Here is a 26,022-nt window from a genome sequence, read left to right as displayed (position 1 = left end):
GCCTTGAGACATTGTAATAATCCAGTGTATCGTGAGAAGCACGCGCACAAATCTGGGCGTGGCAAAGTGTAGGGGCGTGTCTCCTAAGCGCCGAGAAGGCAGGCGGGGCTTGTGGCTTAAGCAAGTGGTGTAAAACTAGCAGGGCCCTCAGAGCGCAGGTTTATGCAAACTTCTACGTTCACAGGCTCTCTATAAACACACACCCCTCCCATACAGCGGCACCCATTCCCTCTATCCAGTGTAGCGTGAGAAGCGCGCAAATCTGGGCGTGGCAAAGTGTAGGGGCGTGTCTTTTAAGCGACGAGAAAGGCAGGGCTTGTGGCTTTAGCAAGTTGTGTGAAAGTAACGGGGACATCATGGTGCAGGCCTGGTATATGGACGATTCCGCGGAGGATCAGAGGAAGCCGCACCGCCTGCAGCAAGATGTGCCCGTGAGCTTAGAGCAACTGAAAGCACTCGGGGTGGACTCGTTATCAGTGAGTAAAGTCCCTATTACATGCGCTGCTTATCAACTTCCTGCCCTGTCCCGGAAGTACTCTCCTGTCAGCTAACTCCCAGCATTCCTCTGTACTGTACTCCCCTATACATGCGTGTCAGGGCAAAGTTTGCTCTTATCCAGTGTCCGTACAGGCATGACTAAACCGTTCTCCCCTTTCCTGTTTATATATCAGTGTGCTGTCCCAGCTGCTGTGTGTCTGGCCAATTGGGAATGCTGGGAATTGTAGTTGCATTGCTTTACACTGGTACTTGTCATTGTGCTACAGCTGCTGCTGGTTCAGTCCCAGTGTCTGTAGAACTTTACACTGCTTTTATTATTGGCTGAGGAGGAGAGCAAGGCCCACGCCTCAGGGGAGTCACATGAGCCCCATGATCACTGCTGCTTCTCTAACTCCTCCAACTGTAGGAATGTAAAATCAATTCAATTTTATATAAGATCTGCCTTTATAATGACACGCACACATTATATATATATATATATATATATATATATATATATATATATATATATATATATATATATATATAATATATGTGTGTATATATATATATATATATATATATATATATATAAGCTGAACTTTATATCCACCTCATTCACCCATTGGCCCCCAGTGTGCAGCACCCTGAGCAGTGACGTTGGTGAAGGTCTCCCTGCTCCCCTTTCCTATTTCCAGCAAACATGTCACATGTAGGAGAGCCGCCATCAGTGGGGGACAAAAGGGTTGCCAGGTGTAATTTACAAAACCAGCCAAAGTCGGCTACAAAACCAGCCCAAAACTAGCCAAGAGGCATTTCAAAAGTAGCCCAAAATAGCACAATATGTGCAGTGAAAAGTATAAATAATAAATGAATATATGTGAAAATAAAAGATTCACCCGTGACCAGGGGCGTAATTACAGAGGGGGGCCCAGGAGGTAAAGGGGCCCCATAAGGCCCTAATAAATATACAATTTCAATAAATATTGGTAAAACAGCTCAACCTCTAGACATTTTGGTGGCCAGCAGATTTCTGCCCCAGAATTGGCTGAAATTGAAGAAAGTCACCAGAGAATGCTTCAGACTGACGGTAGACTGGGGTACAGAGCCCAAAATCTCGTAACTTCCGACTTCTACACAAGTCAGTCCCATTGCATGCTGGGTATTGTAGTCTTACATTACAGTAGGCAAATTGTAAAACAAAAACGACATTACCCAACATGCATTGGGAGAAGCAGGTTTGGCACATTGGGCAAGAAACGACTTCGCTGGTTTCCAAAGTACAAACCAGCTAAAGGCCCAAAAAGTAGCCCAAAACCGTACCTTGGCTAGTTTGCACTTTCAAAACCCGCCTGAGCTTTAAATTAGTTGCCCAAATTGGCTGGAAAACCGCCAACCTGGCAAACCTGGGGCTCAATTGTGCCTGGGCTGGTTGCTTTTAAAGGGGTGGTTCACCCTTAAGTTAACTTTTAGTATGTTCTAAAATGGCTAATTCTGAACAGCTTTTCAATTGGCCTTCATTTTTTATGTTTTACAGTTTTTGAATTATTTGCCGTTTTCTTGTGACTCCAAGCTTGGGGGTCAGTGACTCCATCTAAAAACAAATGCTCTGTAAGGCTACACATTTATTATTTAATCCTCATATTTCTATTTAGGTAATCTCCTATTCATATTCCAGTCTCTTATTCAAATCAGTGCATGGTTGCTAGGGTAATCTGGACTCTAGCAACCAGATTGCTAAAATTGCAATCTAGAGAGGTGCTGAATAAAAAGCTAAATAACTTAGAAACCACAAATAATAAAAGACAATTGCAAATGATCTCAGAATATCACTCTCTACATCACCTTATAAGTGTTTAGGGGGGCCCAGCCTTTCTGCACTTCCTGGATTAGTCTGTACCCCCTTTAGTTGCCAAAAGGAGCTGGAGGTAAGAAACTTGAAAGGTAAGTTCCACTGAACACAAATGGTATTTATTTTTAAACCCCTGCCCACCAATGTTGTTTAAACTTGTACAGGGGCTACTGTTGTTTTTTTATTTGCAGGGGGGCAGAAAATTTTGTCTTTTGGGGCCCCTTGATTTCTAATGGCGGTCCTGTGTCACAGTCCTGTACTATTCCTTATGCAGGTATCGGACCTGTTATCCAGAATGCTCGGGACCTGGGGTTTTCCGGATAACAGATCTTTCTGTAATTTGGATCTTCATACCTCAAGTCTACTAAAAAATCATGTAAAAATTAAATAAACCCAATAGGCTGGTTTTGCTTCCAATAAGGATTAATTATATCTTAGTTGGGATCAAGTACAAGCTACTGTTTTATTATTAATACAGAGATAAAGGAAAGCATTTTTAAAAATTTGGATTATTTGGATAAAATGGAGTCTATGGGAGACAGCCTTTCCGTAATTTGGAGCTTTCCGTGTTCTATTAGCATTTCCATACATTATACATCTATTATACATTAATATGACTACCTTCTCTATTCAGATTTCAGGTGGAGAGTAATTGCCTGTGAAAGTCAAAATCTAATAAATGATTATGTTTGGGGCGCCTCATTAGTTGTACTGTCACGGTACCTGGGATTTTGGCGCAGGTTGTGCGAATACAATTTAGATGCAGGGCAAAGGCCAGTTGGGACATTCCATAAGGTGGGGGGGGGGGTAGAAATATCAGTTTCTCTGTTATATGTCCCTGCCTATAAGTAATGGCTTGTGCCGGAGGGTGAGACAGAAGAGCTGAACAGTGGGATAAATATTAATGGGAGTTGCGTAATTCTTGTTACTTTGCTGTATTGCACCAAGAAACCTTTCACTGCAGTTGTGAGCCATTTGTCTCCTGCTGCACTAGTGACGACAACAAAACTGCACTCGGCAGGACTTTACATCCCAGCTCACGTACACTGCGACAACATTCCCGGGAAATTGTGTCCTTTAAAGGGACAGTGTGCAAATGCACATTATACTAGGAGCCAGTCACATTTAGGGGGTTATTTATCATGGGTTGAATTTAAGTTTTTTTTTTTTTAATACCTCGAATGGTTTCTACTTTAAAGGGGTTGTTCACCTTCAAACACTTTTTTTCAGTTCAGTTGGTTGCAGATACATCACCAAAAATAAAGACTTTTTACCAATTACTTTCTGTTTTCTATGTGTGACTGATTTTCTAATCGAAGTGTAAAGTAAATTTTTCACCTTCTAAAGCAGATCTGGGAAAGGGGGCGGGGGGGGTAGCTGACTCCGTAAACTGGTCTAAACTAAGTTGATACATTTTCTTGTGTTTGTCCCTGCTGAGCAGAATGTTGCAAAATTGTAACCATTCAGATGCTCCTGGATCATTGAGCTGCCAGACTGAAACTCCAGAGACTGGAACATTACATTTTAAATTTTGGGAAAATAGTAAAATATAAAGAATGGAAAGCAATTGAAAAAAGTCTTTGTTTATGGTGAACAATCTGAAAACAACTCAACTGAAAAAGTGTTTGCAAGGTGGACAACTCCTTTAAAGGAGAATTCAACCCTTAACTAAAAAAAACCCTACCCTACGTAGACTATGGATGTAGCTCCATGGAACTGCTGAGATTTCACAAGTGGGTTTTGAGTTAGAATTCTATATTGGGTCAGGTAACCACGGACTATCCGATGTGTGGGAGGAATGCAGTCAAAATCAGGGCACTGTTCATTACCATGTTAGGTGGGTTTCAGTTGGACCATGTTGGATCTGGTGTAGGACACAGGTGTGGTGATGGGACAACTCTTCTCCATGTACAAATGAGTTGGGTGGTCTCTGACACAATATCACACACATTACATTCTGTTTCTGACTAACTTCCAGCTCATTGAATGCCTAAACCATATATCACTCCAGCATGGGGTGTTTTCAGTTGCCGGGGTGCTGGTCAGGTTCAGGAGAGGGTTGGGTATGGGTCAAGCTGTGGGCGCAGGCCTGAGCTTCAGAAATTGGACCTGCACCAGACCCTAATTTGTCTATTAGTAATACATTTCTTGTGCCACTTCCAGTCACACTGTAAGGGTAGGACTCCACTGGAGATTTCTGCACAATCCGATGCGCTGAGCAAAACGCAGGCGTCACGTCTGTGACACGACTGTTGGATGCAGACGCATCAAAATCACCCGTGGAGTCCTACCCTCAGCGATGGGAAACATGGCAGCAATGGAAATGAGATCCAGGGACGGCAGCAATAAGATTGGCAGCGTGAGTGGCACCTCCCATAAAATCCAGACTCTCCCCTCGTATCCTCTCATGATCAGCCCAATAATGGCAGACATTGGATCCATGAGGGATTTATTGGGTCACTAGGAGGCTCATCTGAAGTAGTTAAATTCAGCTCCGACACATGAATTCCATGAAAGTTAAGAGACTGATCCATCGAGAAAATGGATCAGTTAAAGAGGTGGTTCACCATAATGTTAACTTTTAGTTTGTTATGGAATGACTTATGCTAAGCAACTTTTCAATTGCCCTTCATTTTTCTTTTTAAGTTTTTGAGGCCCTGTGTACATACCCATGTCCATAAACATTTGTCTGCATATTGCTGAATGGCACAGGACTTACACTCACATATACCAATTTTTTGTGCTGTTTTTAGGCTGACCAACCAGAATGAGAGATGCGATTAGCTGGTATATTATTGTGTGTGTGGATATGTATATATAGTCCGAAAGCCGGCACAACACGTCAAATGGTCATAGCTGCCTGGGTGCAAAAAGCCCAAAAGTTAGGTAGAAAGGTAAAGAAGCTCACACTCACAGGTCTTATCAAAATCCAAAATGGTGTTTATTCAGTAAAAAGCAACTAACGTTTCGGCTTGCACTCAAGCCTTTCTCACTTTGAGAAAGGCTTGAGTGCAAGCCAAAACGTTAGTTGCTTTTTACTGAATAAACACCATTTTGGATTTTGATAAGACCTGTGAGTGCGAGCTTCTTTACCTATATATATATATATATATATATATATATATATATATATATATATATATATATATATATATATATATATATATATATATATATATATATATATTCAACCCTTTTTTAATATATAGATATATAGATATAGAGAGATAGATATATAGATAGAGAGATATAGATATAGAGAGATAGATAGATATAGATATATATATATATATATATATATATATATATATCCCCCATGTGCAGTCCCTGTTCTTCTGCTTCCATCACTATCTTGGCTTCTCCCCTTGCCCTGCAGTTGGATGCCGATAGATACGAGTCTGATCCAGAGCTGGCCAAAATCCGCAAGGAAAACAATTACACCTGGATGGATATAATCACCATACACAAAGATACAATGCCAAACTACGAGGAGAAGGTAATACTTAGAAGCACATTTATCCAAGGTCAAATTTTGAGTTCATGTGAGTTTTAAAAAAACTTCCATGAACTCGAAATTTGAAAAAATTTAAATTTATTAAAAAAAAAAATTCAAATTTAATTAAAATTGAATTTGATTTGAGTTCTAAAAAAAATTTGAATGTCAGAAAGGCTGCAAACAACTCCAAACTGATCCCAGGACGTCTTCCATTGACTAAAACAGCAGGTTTTAGGTGGTGAATAGACAGTGTTCTTAAAGGGCCAGTGTATGATAAATCTTAAAAATTGAATTGTAATTTTTACAAAACTCGAATTGAATTTTAATAATTCCCTAGTCGAATTTGACAGTTTTGGCCATAAAAAAAACTCGAAAATTTACATTTTCACTTCAACCCTTGATAAATCTGCCCTAGTACATTGCATGCCTTGTGACCCACTGGCAATCCCCACAATGTCCTGTGTAGCCAATCACATATTAGGGAGCCCTAGGATTACGCCCTAGTTTGTCACAAAAGCCTGTCCTCACACTGGCACCTAAGGAATATATGTATCTGTAACTGTTAAAGAAATTGTTCAGTGTAAAAAAATAAAAACTGACTAAATATATTGGCTGTGCAAAATAAAAAATGTTTCTAATAGTTAGTTAGCCAAAAATGTAATGTATAAAGGCTGAGGTGACTGAATGTCTAACATAATAGCCAGAACACTACTTCCTGCTTTGCAGCTCTCTTAGCAGTAACCAATCAGTGACTTGAGGGGGCCACATGGGTCATATCAGTTGCTTTTGAATGCTGAGGATCAATTGCAAACTCACTGAAAAGTTATGGCCCATGTGTTCCCCCTTAAAGTCACTGACTAACTCAGTGATCGAGAGCTGCAAAGCAGGAAGTAGTGTTCTGGCTATTATGTTACACATCCAGTCACTCCAGCCTTTATACATTACATTTTGGGCTAACTAACTATATTAGAAACATTTTTTATTTTGCACAGACTATCTATTTACCCAGTTTTTATTTTTACACTGAACAATTCCTTTAATAAATATAATATGTAAATCTCTTTGCATTCTGTCTGATTCTCACATAGAGAAATGTGCGACTGTAACTTGGCTACGTCTGGTTTCTGCATTGCTCACACACTGACGGACACAGCAAGTAAACACTTTCACTGGCAACAATGACACAGGTTTCCCATGAAACAATCTGCCCGTTCCAGGTAGTGTTTGTCCTGCGTCTCACATCACACAGGAACTGGCCGTCCAAGCCAAGTAATGGGCTCAGCAGTTAATGGCTTTAATAAGTCACTATTTACTGGTTACTCTCTGGCTGAAGCACTGCTGTTCCCAGTAATGAGCTGTGATGTTCCAGTCTATGAAGAGGGTTTATGCCGCTCTACAGGCTAATTGGACAGAATAACTGTTTGACAAATCTCCATCCAAGGCTCAATCACTTGTATACATACGTATCTATGATTGTGTGTAATGTTTGCCAGGGAAGAATTCTGGTTCTGAAAAAAAATAATATATATACTGCAAATCTTAGACCCATTATTATTTTCACCTTTAAAGGAGAAGTCAACCTGTAATAAAACAATAAACCCTTTCCCTCCCCCCCCCCCCCCGTCAAATGCCCTTCATTTTTTACTCACCCCTCCATGCAGATTCTGGCCTCGAAGTTCGCGGCAGCCATCTTCTTCTTCTCCGGTAATCTTCATGTCTTGACGACATTTTCGGTGCATGCACAGTTGGGGTAAATTTACGGTCCCGAAAAAAAAATTTTGCCAAAAAATTTTTTGCCAAAGAGGTAAACATTGTAAATTATGGGAACAATAGCGTGAATTTCTAAAGAATGAAGGATTATAACAACTAAGAATGGGGTGATCATATTCCTTTTTTTTTTTTTGTTTTGTGTTGTGCCTTATTCGTTATTATTATTTCTATAATGTATATGTTTATGTAAACATATAAATGTACTTTGAGTCGAAGATGATTATGTAATGAGAAAACATTTATTGCTTTATTGTTTCATCGTGTACTTTATTTCTTGTTTTAAAAAACAAAAAAAAAAAAAACAATGCGCAGTGGTTCAGGACCAGAAATTGACTCCAACTGCACATGCGCCGAAACTTACAAAAAAGACAGAAGAAAGAAGATGGCTGCCGTGAACTCCGAAGCCAGAATCTGCACAGAGGGGTGGATAAAAAATTAGGGGGATTTGCCCAGGGGGCTGGGTAGGCTGGAGGGGAGAGGGTTTTTTTTATTTTTTATTACAGGTTGAATTCTTCTTTACGTGAACTTTTAATATGTTTTAGAATGGCCAATTATAAACAACATTTTTATTTTTATAGTATTTTAATTATTTACTTTCTTCATCTGATTCACTCCAGCTTTTTAATGGGGGTCACTGACCCCATCTAAAAACAAATGCTCTGTAGGGCTACAAATGTATTGTTATTGCTACTTTTTATCACTCCTCTTTCTATTCAGGCCTCTCCTATTCAAATTCCAGTCTCTTATTCAAACCAATGCATAGTTGCTAGGGTCATTTGGACCCTAGCAACCAGATTGCTGAAATTGCTAAATAACTCAAACACAAATAATAAAAAATGAAACCCAGTTGCAAATTGACTCAGAATATCACTCTCTACATCATACTAAAAGTTAACCAAGAGCTGAACAACCCCTTTAAGCTTGTTTAATAAGGGAACAGAACAAAGGCCAATTATTTCTTCTAAATATTTGGCTGATACATTAGATAGCTTTAAGAAGGGGTTGGCTTTTTAGCAAGTGAGGGAATACAGGGTTATGGAAGATAGCTCATAGTACAAGTTGATCCAGGGACTATTCCGATTTTGGAGTCAGGAAGGAATTTTTCCCCCTTCCTCTGGATCAACTGGCAGTTAGGCAGGTTATATATTAGGGATGCACCGAATCCAGGATTCGGTTCGGTATTCGACCAGGATTCAGCCATTTTCAACAGGATTCGGATTCGGCCGAATCCTTGTGGCTGGCCGAACCGAATCGGAATCCTTAAAACCATCTGACTTTTCATCACAAAACAAGGAAGTAAAAAAAAATGTTAAACCACTGACTTTGTACGCAGCTCTCTTCCACCCCCCCTTCACTGATTTGCATATGCAAATTAGGGTTTGGCATTCGGCCAACTCTTTCACAAAGGATTCGGGGGTTCGACTGAATCCAAAAAAAGGTGGATTTGGTGCATTCCTATTATATATAGACATAAAAGGTTGAACTTGATGGATGTGAGTCTTTTTTTTCAACCTAACTATGTTACTGCGTATATTATTCATGTTCTGCTCTTACTAGTGACCATTTGAAACATGCAGTTAATATATCATATACATGTGAACAAACCCTCGACTGCTGTGAAGTGTAAAAAGCACGGGCACATTGGGCTCCATTCCACTCTATCCACGTGCAGAACCAAAGTACCGGCCTGGCTTATAGCTGGAGAGCATACCCATTACACCTGTTAAATAAATTCCTTCTAACCAACTAATCCCTCCCCTGTAGCTGAAAATCTTTTATGAGGAGCATCTGCACCTGGACGATGAAATTCGCTACATCCTGGAAGGCAGCGGTTACTTTGATGTGAGAGACCAGAAGGACAAGTGGATCCGGATTTTCATGCAGAAGGGGGACATGATCACTCTGCCTGCCGGGATTTACCATCGCTTCACCCTGGATGAGAATGTGGGTGTATATATATATATATATATATATATGCCCCTCCCATTGGGAAACCACCACTTGTGCTGTCGGCATGTCCCATTCAGGTTAAAGGAGACATTTTATGTAAAAAACAGGAACGTGCCAATGCAATTTTACTCTTTCAGATAGAGAAGGAATGCGCTTGAAAAAGTTTCTGGTTACTTTATTGAAAATTTTTGTAAAAAACCCTACTAGTCCCGCCCATCTGTTCCACTTCCCGCTGCCTCCTTTCCCAGGCTGTGCAGGGGAGCCGACAGCACTCCGTACACTGCACTGTAGGACAGGAATCAATCAGCAGCTAGCAAGACCTGATAGAGAACTGAAGCCTGTATTTGCTTGTGTGACTGCAGGGCTGTGATTGGCTGTCCCCCCTCCTGCTGTGCTTCTAAATAGGGTCTGATAGGACACGCCCACCCCTCATTTGAAATGGGGACCAGTGAACATCTATAGGGAGCTCAAATAAAAGAGCCATTTGTAAAGATATTTTAGCACAATTTGAAAGCAACACCATATATTACAGGTATGGGACCTGTTATCCAGAATATTCAGGACCTGGGGTTTTCTGGATAATGGATCTTTCCATAATTTCATACCTTAAGTCTACTAGAAAATCATGTAAACATGAAATAAACCCAATAGGCTGGTTTTGCTTCCAATAAGGATTAATTATATCTTAGTTGGGATCAAGTACAAGCTACTGTTTTATTATTACAGAGAAAAAGGAAATCACTTTTAAATAATTGGATTATTTGGGTAAAATTGAGCCTATGGGAGACAGCCTTTCCATAATTCTGAGCTTTCTGGATAATGGGTTTCCGGATAATGGATCCCATACATAATTGCCTAGAAAATGAGGATTTCTTAATTTATCCTATATGTCTCCTATAACCTGCTGTATAAGCTGTAGCTAGGGTTGCCACCCTTTCTTATATTTTTACCGGCTGGTGGGGGGCGGGAACAAAGGGGCGGGTCGTGCTGTCAAAAGGGGCGGGCCATGATGACAAGGGGTGGGGCCACATCGCAGAGAACCGAAGACTGAGGAGAAAAGATAAGTTACAGGGGATTGAGGGCAGGCCGAGGGCTCTTTTTGAAGGGTATTATAAATTTACCAGCAGCTAAATTGCCGGTAAATTTATAATACCGGCCCCAGCCTTGGCAGGTGGCAACCCTAGCTGTAGCCTTTCTGTTATATTAGTTAGTGGGGTACAAGGAGCACTTACTGTAACACCTTTTGTCTCCTCTTGTAGAATTATGTGAAAGCCATGAGACTGTTTGTGGGAGACCCAGTGTGGACCCCGTTCAACCGCCCAGCTGACAACTGCGAGGCTCGTGAAAAATACGTTCAGTTTCTGGCACAGACGGCTTGAGCTTTATTTCTCTTTAGCTTTGAATGACTGGTTTTATTCAGACAATCAGTAGAAATGGAGACCAGACTTATTCCAACAAGTAATATCCAATCAGAGCTCAGCATGTGCAGAACTGCGATTGGCTGGAATTGTGTTCCTGTCTTTGGATGAGGCTTCTCTGCCCCATAAGTGTCATGTGACGTAGGATGGAACCATGTTTATTTAGTGCTGTCAGTGAATTACAGGAGAGGGGCAAAGGCAATGATGAAATGATTACATAGTAAAAATAATCTGTCCTTTCCTCATCACAAGTCTTTTATTTCTTTTATAAATAGAGATAAAGGATTCCCCCCGTAGTTCCACAGTTATTAAACAATTGATCAACAAATGATTATTTCTAAATTGGTAATCTGATGAAAATATGAATGATAGATTTAATTTCTACACCGATTCATTTTACACTCCAAATCTATTTATAATGAATTCACTAACCGCTATGAATACTTATTCATTTACCACAACAAAAAAGAAGTCGGATTACAGATTAAACCACCACTTTTATACTTGTGAAAAGGGCTTCGTGCTGATGCCAAATTTCAATAGATTTAAATATTATTAGGGATGCACCGAATCCAGGATTTTAATTTGCATATGCAAATTTAGGGATGGGGAGGGAAATTGTGTGACTTTTTATCACAAAACAAGAAAGTAAAAAATGTTTTCCCCTTCCCACCCCTACTTTGCATATGCAAATTAGGATTTGGTTCGTTAATCGGCCGAATCTTTAAGGAAGGATTCGGGGGGTTCGGCCGAATCCAAATATCCAGGATCCAATCCAAAAAAATCCAGGATTCAGATTCGGCCGGATCCTTCTGCCTGGCCGAACCGAATCGGAATCCTAATTTGCATATGCAAATGAGGTGAGCGGAGGGAAATAGCGTGACTTTATGTAACAAAACAAGGAAGTAAAAACATTTTCCCCATCCCACCCCTAATTTGCATATGCAAATTAGGATTTGTGTGTTTGGCCGAATCCAAAATAGTGGATTCGGTGCATCCCTAGTTATAATGCCCTACACATGAGCCCACTGTATATGTATGGGGGAACCCGGTTACCCCCCAAGGTTGCAGGTTATCACTCTGAAAAAAGGAAAATTTGCCTGGTGTGAATGACTGCTATCGTCTATCTCCTTTGCTAGTGAAGTTACGCCTGCGCCCGTCAGTAAATCGGCAAAGTGCTTAAAAACGGTAACGCAGGCAAATCGTCATAGTCACTTCGCCCTTTAGTAAATTTACCACCATATTGGCTATTCCGTGAGTAGTGATGTGCAGGGTGGGTTTTTCGTGGTGTAGAAAGAACCTCACGGCACACAGGTCTGCATGAAGTTTTCAGTGATTTATTGAAGCGGAGTGCACTCCGCTTCAATAAATCACTGAAAACTTCATGCAGACCTGTGTGCCGTGAGGTTCTTTCTACACTACTGCTTTGGGGGGTTGCCGAGCCTCCACCCACGTGCACCAGGCATATTTTTGCTGACCCAGAAGGTGGGTGTGCTAATCCACACTACATTGCTTGGGTTTTTCGTGGCCCATCCGCCTCCGCCCCTCTTTTTATAGGCCCACAGCGCCTCGCTGATGATGTCACCAAAAGGGATGGGCGTGGTGAGTGTTCAGCAATAGAAAAAAACGCGGGCAGGGAGAGCAGGCAGAAAAGCTCAACCTGAATTCGCCCACGACCAGCAAATGAAGTGCTGAGGTCAGAAGCCGCAGGTCCAGTAGGTGTTGGGCTGCCCCACACATTATTACTGTGCGTACCTGACCTAACATAGGACTCCAGCTGTGGCTACAGACAGCAACAAGTGGGCTCCTTTAACTCCTTCCTTCCTGTGCTGTAGAACATAAAAAAACCACTCCATGGGAATAGACCCCCTTAGTCATGTGACTTTAAAACTCAAGATGACGGAAGCTGCCAGTCTTTGTCCAATCCTTAGTGATGGAGTCAGTATTGGTCTGTATCCAGACAAGATGATTGTGTGTATCCCTAGGGATCTTACATATTCCCCAAGGATCACAGCTGCTGTCCCACAAGATATAAGGGAATCCATTAGTCTTTATCTGATCGGTTCATTAACCCTTTACTGTACAGTGGCATGGAATTCCTATTGTCAATTCAATACGGAGTGATAGAGATAATGAGGCTTAGCTGAGCCTGTGTATAAATAGATTCTATCTGATGTGGCAGCGAAATACACCAGAGTGCAAAAATAAACCCACTGTTGTACAGGTATGGGACCTGTTATCCAGAATGCTCGGGACCTGGGGGTTTCTGGATAATGGATCTTTCCGTAATTTGGATCTCTATTCCTTAAGTCTACTAGAAAATCATGTAAACGTTAAATAACCCCAATAGGCTGGTTTTGCTTCCAATAAGGATTAATTATATCTTAGTTGGGATCAAGTACAAGCTGCTGTTTTATTATTACAGAGAAAAGGAAATAATTTTTAAAGATTTGGCTATAACTGAGTCTATGGAAGACGGCCTTTCCGTAATTCGGAGTTTCCTGGATAATGGATCCCCATACCTCTCGATATGGGGTGCTAAGCTGCAGTGTGAGTTTTTAGAATACATTTGCCATTTAAAGGGGTTGTTCACCTTTGAGTTAACTGTAAGTATAATGTAGAGAGTGATATTCTGAGACCATTTGAAATTGGTTTTTCCTTTTTTATTATTTGTGGTTTTTGAGTTATTTAGCTTTTTATTCAGCAGCTCTCCAGTTTGCAATTTCCCCAATATGGTTGCTAGGGTCCTAATTACCTTAGCAACCATGCATCGATTTGAATGAGAGACTGGAATATGAGTAGGAGAGGACTGAATAGAAATGAGTAATAAAAAGTAGCAATAATAATAGCTGTGTAGCCTTCCCTGATCGATATCTGTCTGAAAGTTGGCCAGATGTCGATCAGGCAGGGTTAAATATCATGTCGGATCACGCCCGTATTGGCTCCATTCTGATCCCTAGGGCCCATGATCGAAACGAGCGGATCTCCCTGTGCATGGCCCCTTTACAGTGCATTTGTTTTTAGACGGGGTCAGTGACCCCCATTTGGAAAGAGTCACAAGAAGATGGCAAATAATAAAAAAAATATATAACATTATTTGTGGGGCTTTAGAGGTTTTTTTTTTTTTTATAAAAAAAATGAGTGTCCAAAATGACCGGCCCCAAACCTTGGGAACATGCTTGCGTATAGAAGTCATTAATGTGGAAGAAGCAGTGAAGAAGAGAGGTATAGACATATATATAGATGCTGTATTTATGGATTTGTTTCAATGGAAACCATAAAATAAGAACAGATTGATTGTATGCGAGCCAATGAAGCTGTGAGTGAGATGTTCCCAGATGAGACAGGGATTGTGACCCAGTTCATTCTGGGATCTGCAGTGCATAGCAACAACAGTGCATAGCAACAACAGTGCATAGCAACGACAGGCTCAAGGGCCCCAGACAAGCATTTGTACTGATGCAGGGAGGGAGGTGGATAAATATATATCACATGTGACTTCCCCGGCTGCACTAGAGGCAAATGTGAGGTTATATACAGGCTCTGGGGATCTGCCATATGTTTAAAGCAACAGTGCAGGGAATCAGGGAAAGACTAATAACTGGAATGCTGCTGAACTGGCCAAAAGATGGGTATCACTACATATCCCAGTGACTCACAGGAATCACATGTGCAAAGACAACAACACAAGGTACTTTTATTTAATATGAAACACTATACACCAGTGGTCCCCAACCAGTAGCTTGTGATCAACATGATCCTCTCCAACCCCTTGGATGTTACTCCCAGTGGCCTCAAAGCTTATTTGTGAATTCCAGGCTTGAAGGCAAGTTTTGGTTGTATAAATACCCATATGTACTTCCATATAGTCTGCCAGTCCACATAGGGGCTACTAATCACAGTCCTTATTTGGCCTCCCCATAGCCTATGATGGAGTCATAAAAGCCTTCTCATGATCTCAGCCAAAACCTCTAGCTGATAATACAGGACAAGGAATAAAACTGCCCATATATCATCTTTGTCTGATTTGTTCGTCTGAGTGAAAGGAAAAAGGACAGCATCTAAGATCTGATGTGGTGCTCACAAGATTTTTAGTCAATACCTGAATGAGGCCCAGTCAGACATTAGACAGGGAGGGTATTGGTTTAGTAAATAAGCGGTTACCTTCATCAGGAGTGGACGGTCAGCAGCCATAGTCGGCTAATGGAATTTTGGGCAATATTGAGCCTTATAACGCCTCCTGAGACACACACACAAATAACGTGAGGTCCATACAAATAGGTTTGCTGAGAACTTAAAGGGGAACTATTGCAAAAATTAAAATTCATCATACTGAAATAAGAAACTTTCTAACTACAATCACTTAAATATTCTGCATCGTTTCTGAAATAATCAAGTTTATATTCACTATTCCTCTCTCAGCATCTGTTTCTCTTCATTCTGTCTTCATGCAGCAGTTGGGTGTCAGATGAATGATCCAATATATCTTATAGGGGGGGCTTCCTTTCCTGGCAGATTTGTTAGAGCTCACTTAAATAAATGATTCCAGCACAAACAATATAACTGCCTTTTGCATTAAAGGGGTTGTTCACCTTTGAGATAACTTTTAGTATGGTATAGAGAGGGATATTCTGAGACAATTTGCAATTGGGTTTCCTTTTTTAAAATGTAAGGTTTTTGAGTTATTTCACCTTTTTATTCAGCAGCTCTCCAGTTTGCATTATTATATTATAACAATCTGGTAACTAGGGTCCAAATTAGCCTAGCAACCATTCATTAATTTGAATAAGAGACTGGAATATGAATAGGAGAGGCCCTTACTAGAAAGAGGAGAAATAAAAAGTAGCAATACCAAAACATTTGTAGCCTTGCAGAGCATTTGCTTTTTAGAAGGGGTCAGCGAAAGCTGCAAAGAGTCAGAAGAAAAAGGCAAATAATTATAAAAAATAAATAATGAAAACCAATCGAAAAGTTGCTTAGAATTTGCCATACTATTACATACTAAAAGTTACCTTAAAGGTGAACCACCCCTTTAAACTCTGCATGTAGAGAGACATGATGTCTGGTGAGTTTAATAGAGTGAGCTCTAATACATCTTCTAGGTTAAATAAGCCCCCCTATAAGATATATTGGATCTAACTGTCAATGAATATCTGACACCCAACTGCTGCATGAAGACAGAATGAAGAGAAACAGATGCTGAGAGAGGTATAGTGAACATAAACTTGATTATTTCAGAAATGATGTAAAATATTTAATTGATTGTATTTAGAAAGTTTCTTATTTCAGTGTGATGAAGCTTATATGAATTTTTCAAGATAGTTCTCCTTTAATGAAACTGCATAGAGCCCTGACGTCATTCTTCTGGGATGAATTGGAATTGGAACCCCAAGTCAGGTCTGATTCCCCCAATATAAGAGTCCAACCTCACTAAATGAGAAGCAAATCCCACGAGCAGTATCTATAGAAATCCTTCCCAGAAGAGCCGAGGAAAAGGACACGTTATTGGCCTCTTGCCCACCCCTCTCCAACGAGCTTCCTGTTGTGAGCTCAAGCTAAAATGATAAACCCATTTATATAAAAATGAAGTAAATGTTAAAAGTTGGTGTTAATTGGTTTAATACGTGATTGCATAATAATCTGATAAGTGGGATCAGAGCGCTAATGTCTCAGTCTCACTTAGCATCAATAATTGGAGCCGCCGAAAACTGTGAAAGGAGTTCTGTAACACCCCTGCCATTTCCCACGGAAGCTCCTTGTGTGCGGCACAAATCCGGTTGTGTAGGAAAGTCACACAAGACACGGCACAGATGTTACAGGATGAGACTGGTTTGCACTTGCAGCTTGAGGAGAAACGAGGAAAGTGGATATACAGTGAAACCTCAATTTTAAATCCCCCGATTGTAAGTTTTCCCTCATTTTACATTTTTAATGTTTCTAATGCATTTCAATGGGTGCATTTCCCTGATTTCAAGTCATGGTTTCCCGGATTTTACATCTAAAACTGTTTTTTTTTCCCCTCTATGAATGTTATTATTTGTGATAGAAAGAGGTTTAAAGTATTAATCAGATGAATATTGTGCCATGGTTCTGCCTGAAAATGGTCAATTCCAATTAGTCTGCCCCTAAGGGCAGAGACACACGTCGCTATTTCGGGAGATTAGTCGCCCAGTGACAAATCACTTCTTCTTCGGGCAACAAATCTCCCAAACTGCCTTCCCGCTGGCTACAATAGCCAGTGGGATGGCACTTGGAACGCTACGTTTTTCTAAGTCGCCCGAAGTTGCCTTATGAGGAAACTTCAGAAAGCCGAAGCGATCCGAGTGCCATCCCGCCAGCGATTTAGGGTCTAGCCGGAGGGAAGGCAGTTTGGGGAGATTAGTCGCCCGAAAATGAAGCGATTTGTCGCTGGGTGACCAATCTCCCGAAATAGCAGCGAGTCTCTTCCTTGTTTTGTGACAAAAAGTCACTCGATTTCCCTCCTAATTTGCATATGCAAATTCGGTTTAGCCGGGCAGGAGGATTCGTTTTCCTGCTGAAAAAGGCCGAATCCTGGATTCCTTGCATCCCTAATTTTTTCCTGGTCCCCTGAAAAACATAAAATGGGTGTTCTACTGTATAACAACTAGGAAGGAATAATAGAAAAAAGAGCAATAAACTGATCAAACAGGAGAAACGTTAGCCTTGTTGCAGGTTTCCATCCCAATACAACCAAACCCCTATTGATCCATTTACCTGTCCTCGGCCTACGCTGGTTTCCGAGCACTTTTGGATCAGAACCAGTTTGACGGTATTTGTCCTGATTTCCCACTACTACACTTTACTCGCTAGTGACACCTCTGAAGCTTGAACCTTTCACTTCAGCCAACCCCCATCTTCTGCCTTTAGATTTTTTGCGAAGCACCACATTGTCTGAAAACGCTCCTACAAGCCCTGATGTATTTAAAGTGATATACAAAGTCTTGTTGATGCTTGCTTGATGATTGAGCCTCTGCCAACCCAAATCCATGCTTGGAGCTCACATACTTAAAGGGATACTGTTGTGGGAAAAACATGTTTTTTTTACAAAATCCAGCAGACTTTTGCACTGAAATCCGTTTCTCAAAAGAGCAAACAGATTTCTTTATATTTAATTTTGAAATCTGACACGGGGCTAGACATATAGTCAGTTTCCCAGGTGCCCCCAGTCATGTGACTTGTGTGCTAATAAACTTCAGTTACTCTTTACTGCTGTACTGCAAGTTTTAGTGATAACATCCCCCTCCCCTCCTACACAGCAGCCCATCAGCTAGGGTTGCCACCTGGCCGGTATTTTACTGCCTGACCAGTAAAAATGGTGGTTGATCTCAATGATATTAATAGGGAAAAAAAGATAAATATATAGGAAGGCTGGTATTTTTTTTCAAGAAAAGGTGGCAACCATACCATCATCAGAACAATGGGAAGGTAACCAGATAGTAGCTCCCTAACACAAGATAACAGCTGCCTGGTAGATCTAAGAACAGCACTCAATAGTAAAATCCAGGTCCCACTGAGACACATTCAGTTACATTGAGTAGGAGAAACAATAGCCTGCCAGAAAGCAGAAAGTGTTGGCTCTTTCTGAAATCACATGACCAGGTAAAATGACCTGAGATGCACCTACACACCAATATTACAACTTAAAAAAATACACTTGCTGGTTCAGGAATTAAATTTTATATGAGTGAATTCTTTACGGTGTAAACAGTGTAATTTAAAAATAAAAACGACATTATAAAAATCATGACAGAATCCCTTTAAATACTTTATTAACGGCACAATATCATTTACATTCCAAGCTGAATATTTACAGATTTTGCAGCCTTTCACTGCGAAAACATAAAAAAAAAGGGAAGAGATTTAGCGATGAGAGAATTAGATGAGCTTCAGACACTGAGTGTTAAAACTGTCACCTTCTCTGACAGCCACCGCCTCCAGCAGCGCCTGCTTCTTCTGCATGCTCCGAGACGACTCCAGCTCATACATGGTTGTCAGGTTGAAGAGAACGCTCTCGTGCAGATAGTGCTGGGGATCCTGCTGAACCAGCCCCTCCAAGTGCCCGAGAGAATCCTTTAATTTGCCCAAGTACAGCAGGCAAACGGCGGCGTTATTATTAGCCTAGGTAACGAGAAGTGCAATTAGGAGAAACAGACTCGTTAATTAGCTCGTTGGTTATATTAGTCATAGGTTGGAGCAGAAATGATCTAATCCAGTAAAATGTGCAGATTATCTCTCTGTATGTTATTAGGGATGCACCGAATCCCTAATAACATTCCCAAATCCTTTGCAAAAGATTCGGCCATTTTTTATTTCCTTGTTTTGTGACAAAAGTCACACGATTTCCCTCCCAATATGTTTTGCATATGCTAATTAGGGTTCGGCCGGGCACAAGGATTCAGCCAAATCCGAATCCTGTTGAAAAGGGCCAAATCCTGAACCAAATCTTGGATTCGGTGCATCCCTAGTTAATATGTCAGGTCCTGTAAAGGGAACCCCTATATAGCGGAATAGCTGGGGTGGGATTTAAAGGGGTTGTTCATAGAGATGCAAATCCAGGATTCAGTTCGGGCTTCAGCCAGGATTCGGCCTTTATCAGCTGGATTCGGATTTGACGGAATCCTTGTGACTGGCCAAAAAGAATCTGAATCCCAATTTGCATATGTAAATTAGGGGCGGGAAGGGAAATCACATGCCTTTTCATCACCAAACAATGTAAAAAAAATAGTTTTCCCCACTTTTTCCTTTCCCTCCCCTAATTTGCATACACAAATTCAGCTTCAGTATTCGGCAGAATCTTTCACAAAGGATTTGGCCGAATCCCAAACAGTGGATCTGGCGCATCCCTAGTTGTTCACCTTTGAGTTAACTTTTAGTATGATGTAGAGAGGGATATTCGGAGACAATTTGCAGTTGGTTTTCATTTAATATTTCTGTTTTTTATTTAGCTTTTTATTCAGCAGCTTTTCCAGTTTGCAGTTTCAGCAGTCTGTTAATAACCCTAGCAACCATGTATTGATTTGAATAACAGACTGGAATATGATAAGGAGAGGTCTGAATAGAAAGAAGAGTAATAAAAGGTAACTAGGGATGCACCGAATCCAGGATTCAGTTCCTTTTGCAGGGCCGAACTGAATCCGAATCCTAATTTGCATATGCAATTTAGGGGCCGGGAGGGAAATTGTGTGACTTTTTGTCAGAAAACAAGGAAATAAAAAATGTTTTTCCTTCCCACCCCTAATTTGCATATGCATATGCAAATTAGGGTTCGGATTCGGTTCGGTATTCGGCCGAATCTTTCGCGAAGGATTCGAGGGGTTCGGCCGAATCCGAAAAAGTGGATTCGGTGCATCCCTAAAGGTAACAATAACAATACATTTGTAGCCTTACAGAACATTTGATTTTAAGATGGGGTCAGTGACCCCCATTTGAAAGCTGGAAAGAGTCAGAAGAAGAAGGCAAATAATTAAAAAAAAAAAAAACAGAAATTTAATTTTGAAGATCAATTAAAAAGTTGCTATGCTATAACATACAGTAATAAAAGTTAACTTAAAGGTGAACCAACCATTTAATATCATTACCCTAAGCTTGATTTTATGAATCAATATGGAAACTCATTTTGACATTGTCCTTCCAAGATTTGATTTCAGTTCCAGTGAAAGGGTTTCTAATTGTGCCATAATAAAGCAGCGTGGATCATGTTGTGGGGTCAGGTGAGTTGTACAGTTCGAGCACTGGGCAAGGGCAGAGAACTTACCACAGCATTTGCAGGGTCTATCTTTAAAACTTCAGAGAAAAATCTGTGCGCCTCGGCAAAATTGTTCTGTCCAAGGTGCAGGAACGCTCTGAGAAAGGAAACAACACAAAGTTGTGTTAAACATCAGTGCCAAAAAGTGATGACCTGACCCTCTAACAACAGACTGAAGCGCACACACCCCGGGGGAACCTGATCCCTCACTCACTCTGGGGTTCTGTGTTCATCCTAGGGATGCACTTAAAGGAATTGTTCAGTGTACAAATAAAAACTGGGTAAAGAGAAAGGCTGTGCAAAATAAAAAATGTTTCTAATATAGTTAGTTAGCCAAAAATGTAATGTATAAAGGCTGGAGTGACTGGATGTCTAACATAATAGCCAGAATACTACTTCCTGCTTTTCAGCTCTCTTGGTTTCCACTGATTGGTTACCAGGCAGTAACCAATCAGAGACTTGAGAGGGGCACATGGGTCATATCTGTTGCTTTTGAATCTGAGCTGAATGCTGAGGATCAATTACAAACTCACTGAACAGTTATGTCCCATGTGGCTCCCCTTCAAGTCGCTGACTAACTCAAAGTTAGAGAGCTGAAAAGCAGGAAGTAGTGTTCTGGCTATTATGTTACACATCCAATCACTCCAGCCTTTATACATTACATTTTTGCCTAACTATATTAGATAAGTTTTTTATTTTGTACATCCTATTTACCCAGTTTTTATTTGTACACTGAACGGTTCCTTTAATCCAGGATTCGGCTTTTTTCAGCAGGATTCGCATTCAGCAGAAATCTTGTTCCTGGCCGGACCGAATCCAATCATAATTTGCATATGAAAATTAGGGACGGGAAGGGAAATCGCCTGACTTTTTGTCGTACAACAAGGAAGTAAAAAATGTTTGTTTTTCCTCATTTTCTCTTCCTGTCCCTTATTTGCAAATGCAGGTGCTCATTCGTCCAAATCCCAAATAGTGTATTCAGTGCAGCCCTAGTTCCTCCAATTGTCTCGAATACTGGTTATATATATATATATATGACGTAGTTGGCCAGCTTAAATATATTGCAATATATGGACAAACAATCCCTGTTTTGTTTAAAGGGTAAGGCATTTTTCAGTAGCAGTATGCACAAAATGTCTCAGTGTCTTAAATATATTGATAATGGGTTGAGTGCAGAGGACTCTTGTAGTTGACTATATATATATATATATATATATATATATATATATATACATATATATATATATATATACATATATATATATATATATATATATATATATATATATATATATATATATATATATATATATATAACAAACAAGGGAAAGTTGTGCTCACCACTATTTTTTAAAAACCATTAGGCGGGGGTGCAATGAGGCTGTGACCACAAAATACATATAGTCAACTACAAGAGGTCCTCTGCACTCAACCCATTATCAATATATTTAAGACAGAGACATTTTGTGCATACTGCTACTGAAAAATGCCTTACCCTTTAAACAACACAGGGATTGTTTGTCCATATATTGCAATATATTTAAGCTGGCCAACTACGTCAAAGTCATCCCATATCTGGCCAGTCCTACGCTGAATTTTCATCTGATTCATTAAGAATTCAATTGCTTATACATTTTACAAAGGGACTAAGTTTTAACTCCCAAACTTGGGCAGCCTTACCCTGTGTTGTTTAAAGGGTAAGGCATTTTTCAGTAGCAGTAGCACAAAATGTCTCTGTCTTAAATATTGATAATGGGTTGAGTGCAGAGGACTTCTTGTAGTTGACTATATATATATATATATATATATATATATATTATATATATATATATATATATATATAATGTATGTACTATAACATAGTGATGGGCTGTGCTGCTCCGAGTCAAAGTGATGGACAGATCCAGCCCTCCTGTAAGTGGATCACATGAAGTCCTATGTGGTTCTTTAATCTATTCCACCTCAAACCAACCCAAACAAAAAAAGAGGTGGCGCCGAGTCCAGTCGGATATGTAATGGGGGGGCAGGGATTTGGCAAGGCCAGTGATTTTCCCTAAATAATGCCACTGAGGCAGATGTTTAAAGTCACAGAGACACTTTCTTGGAGGAAACAAGAATATGACGGGATCACTTTAATAGGGGAAGACCTGGTTGCTAGGCCTGCAGACCCCAGCAACCAGGAGTGAAAAATAAATAAGACAGGGCCACAACACAAAGCAAAAACGTTACCTGTTCATCAAAACGATCATTTTGTTCTGAGGCGAGTCGCTGGCAGCCGAATTCTGGATCACGCTCTCTGCGTCCTGAAAGTATTTCTCTGCTGTTTTTATGTCTCCAATCTACAATGGAAGGGAATGTATAATGAGACTGAATATACTAAAGACCCACAACAGGGGCAGATTTATCAAAGGTCGAAGAGAAAATTCAATCAAAGAAATTGTAATATTTTTTGTGTACTTCAACAAGGGAATAGTCTAAATTTTATTAGAAATGTATCATGTACTGTCTCTTTAAAAATTCGACTTTGACCATTCGCCATCTAAAACCTGCAGAATTGCTGTTTTAGCCTATGGAGGACCTCCTAGAACCCATTTGGAGTCAATTGGTGGACTATGAAAAAATCGAAGTTTACTTTAGAAAAAACTGCAAATTGAATACAATGTTACTTCGATTCGCACGATTCAAATTCAAACAAAAACAGCCTATTCACCCTCTTTTTTTAATAAATTTCGGTTGGTTTTTCTATATTCAAATTTCTAAGTTTTTTTTATTTGAAATTCGACCCTTGATAAATCTGCCCCACGGTGTCTCTTCCTCACTGCTTTATATCACAGAATTATTGTTCACGTGCAGATTAGCGATGGGCGAATTTGATCTGTTTGGCTTGGCAAAAAATTCGCTAAACAGTGAAAATTCCCCGAAAAGTATTTAAGTCTATGGGCATTTTTTTTACAGTTAAACATTTTTTTAAAATTTTTTGACAAGCGACAAATTTTAAACACGCAATCATTTTTTTTTCACCCATTAGAGTCTACGGGCGTCATTTTCGCTTCATATTTCCCAAGTCCCTTGTGGGATTTTATTGTGCGGATACAGAGGTGAGAGCCAAATAGTCGTGTGCGTGTCACAATATGATCTGTAGGAGGCAGCCAATCAGATGCTTCAGTCACTTCTATAGTGCCTTTATAGTCTAACATCTGGTAAATGCTGTATATGAAATAGCCAATAACATCAACATTATCATTAGAGAGAGAATGTGAGAGTTTAGTAAAGAATTGGGAGTAACCCTTTGTATGCCATGAAGTTTAGAAGGACGGGGTCATGAGCATAACATTCAATTGAGAAGATTTCTTCTCCCCCAGTACTGAGTGTGTATGAAGGAATATTATTGTACAGGGTCAGACTGGGGGGCCCGGGGCTGTTGTCTCAGGGTCCCCCTCCTCCCCCCCACCCGCTCACCGGCCGAAATAAAGGGAGGTCGCAGATCTGGGCTGGCGGGCTCACCGGGTTTTTTCCGGGTGTCCCGCCGGCCCAGACTGTAAGGCTACAAATGTATTGTTATTGTTCCTTTTTATTGCTCATCTTTCTATTCATGCCTCTACTATTCATATTACAGTCTCTTGTGCAAATCTAAAATAAAATCCAAAAATTTGGACCATAGAAACAGCATCGGACTGGGGTGCCCAGGGCCCCCAGCCCCTTTAAAGGGAATGTAAAGGTAAAAAAATAAAATACCATTTTTACTTTCTTTAATGAAAAAGAAATCTATCTCCAATATACTTGACTGTGCAGTGAAATTCTCCCTTCGTTTTACTTGCTCTGACAGCTGAGGATAGGAAACTTCAGACGGTCCCTAACTGCTCTGCAGGGAAACAATCATACTTTCAAACGACAGGGGGGAGGCCCCCTCACCTTACTTTCCAGAACTCGAGCAGCTTTGTTTGTTTCTCTGTAACAACTGTGTAGATTTGTATCCACAAACCCAGTGCAGTCTGTATATTCTGATTATTAATCAGTCTTGCTGTATCAGGTTCTATGGCAGATGTTATTTGACTTGTGCTGTTTTCATCATTTATGAAGATCCCTAAGTAGCCCAGACCACACTGAGCATGTGCACAGTCTTGGTCTTGCAAAGATGTTTACAAACTTTCAAAGCATAAATCATTAGTTTAATTGGGCTTCTGGTGCAGTAAGTTCATGTTTATATTTAGTATACAAAATACAGCATTTCTAACATTATTCTATTTTAGACTTTAGTTGCCCTTGAAGGACATCCCCACATGTGCACCTGTTGTGCAAGGGCTGGAATTTTCCTACTATCTTTATATCTACTGTGCCCTAAGCGCCTGCAAAAGGCCAAGCTGTACTGGAGAGACTGTACCAGTCTTTCTGGATATCAGATTCCAGACACAGGCTGACATTCCAGTATGGAGATCACACGAGCAGAAGGCAGTTTTGTCCCTGAAGGAATTACCTGTAGAAAGATCCGTCCGATGCCACTAAGCAGCTGCGGCTCCTGCTCAGGGTAATACTTTACGACGGTCTGATAGGCATCTACAGCCAGAACATAGTCCTGAAATAGAAAGGCAATGACATTATATAGAAATATTCCTCCAGGACTGCATGGAAGAATACGTGTGATTGGGAAACAGGTACAACCGCAGGCACACTTAAACCACAGTCTTATAGAAGACCTGCCATTACAATTCATTTCACACTGCTAATAATTGAGCGAGCCTTCACTAGTGCATGCTGCAAAGCTGCCATAAAGCAAACCACCTCTAGATGGCAACAAAACACAGACATTCTGCAGGAGGGGAAGACCTATTTTTTGTGTAGAATGTGCCCAGGAGACAAAGGCATTATAATCAGAAGCCTAAAAACATCCCGACCACATTCCTTTCTGCAAATACCTCAACATAGTGTTATAATGGTCTGTGACAAAATTCAATGAAAAATCTGGCAATGATGAGCCACCCCCCTCCCCCAAAAAAATAATAAAGGTAACCGGTTATATATAGAATGTGCTATACATCTATAAGGGATCTATAAGGGTAGTAGTAGTTCTACTGGAAGCTTGTAGAGACTGAGACAGCCCTGTGATAGGGCAACATTAAGACAAAAATTACTGATACATCTGGCAATAATGAGCCACCCCCCCCCCCCCAAAAAATGAAGGTAACCTGTTATATAATATGTATGTATGTATGTATGTATGTATGTATGTATGTATGTATATATATATATATATATATATATATATGTATATATATATATATATATATATATATAT

The 26,022-nt window shown here is 40.3% G+C and overlaps 2 protein-coding genes across 4 annotated transcripts in view; one reads left to right on the top strand and one right to left on the bottom strand.

Annotated features, from left to right (window-relative positions):
* Nucleotides 1–177: 177 nt before the first annotated feature.
* adi1.L (acireductone dioxygenase 1 L homeolog) lies at nucleotides 178–11,291 on the top strand. Of its 2 annotated transcripts, none has more exons than XM_041562327.1 (4): nucleotides 178–476; nucleotides 5,706–5,825; nucleotides 9,360–9,622; nucleotides 10,805–10,937. In XM_041562327.1, the coding sequence occupies exons 1-4, from the start codon at nucleotides 357–359 to the stop codon at nucleotides 10,812–10,814; spliced, it is 513 nt and encodes a 170-aa protein (XP_041418261.1). In that variant the 5' UTR covers nucleotides 178–356; the 3' UTR covers nucleotides 10,815–10,937. The 2 variants fall into 2 exon arrangements, with proteins under 2 accessions (XP_041418261.1, NP_001089795.1); NM_001096326.1 differs by having other exon boundaries at nucleotides 337–476; nucleotides 9,360–9,539; nucleotides 10,805–11,291.
* A 7,445-nt stretch (nucleotides 11,292–18,736) lies between these two features.
* Nucleotides 18,737–26,022, bottom strand: part of trappc12.L (trafficking protein particle complex subunit 12 L homeolog) — a 41,786-nt gene continuing 34,500 nt past the window's right edge. For both annotated transcript variants that reach the window (XM_018262105.2, NM_001096239.1), the window contains 4 exon segments: nucleotides 25,204–25,302; nucleotides 22,959–23,068; nucleotides 20,739–20,826; nucleotides 18,737–19,102 (listed from right to left, as the gene is read on the bottom strand). In XM_018262105.2, the coding sequence (XP_018117594.1) occupies nucleotides 18,860–19,102; nucleotides 20,739–20,826; nucleotides 22,959–23,068; nucleotides 25,204–25,302 (540 nt within the window). In that variant the 3' untranslated portion in view covers nucleotides 18,737–18,859.

This window comes from Xenopus laevis, chromosome 5L (genome assembly GCF_017654675.1).
Source record: "Xenopus laevis strain J_2021 chromosome 5L, Xenopus_laevis_v10.1, whole genome shotgun sequence".
NCBI classification, from domain to species: domain Eukaryota; kingdom Metazoa; phylum Chordata; class Amphibia; order Anura; family Pipidae; genus Xenopus; species Xenopus laevis.
The sequence above is the reverse complement of the archived record's forward strand: the minus strand, read 5'-3'. Positions and strand labels throughout refer to the sequence as shown.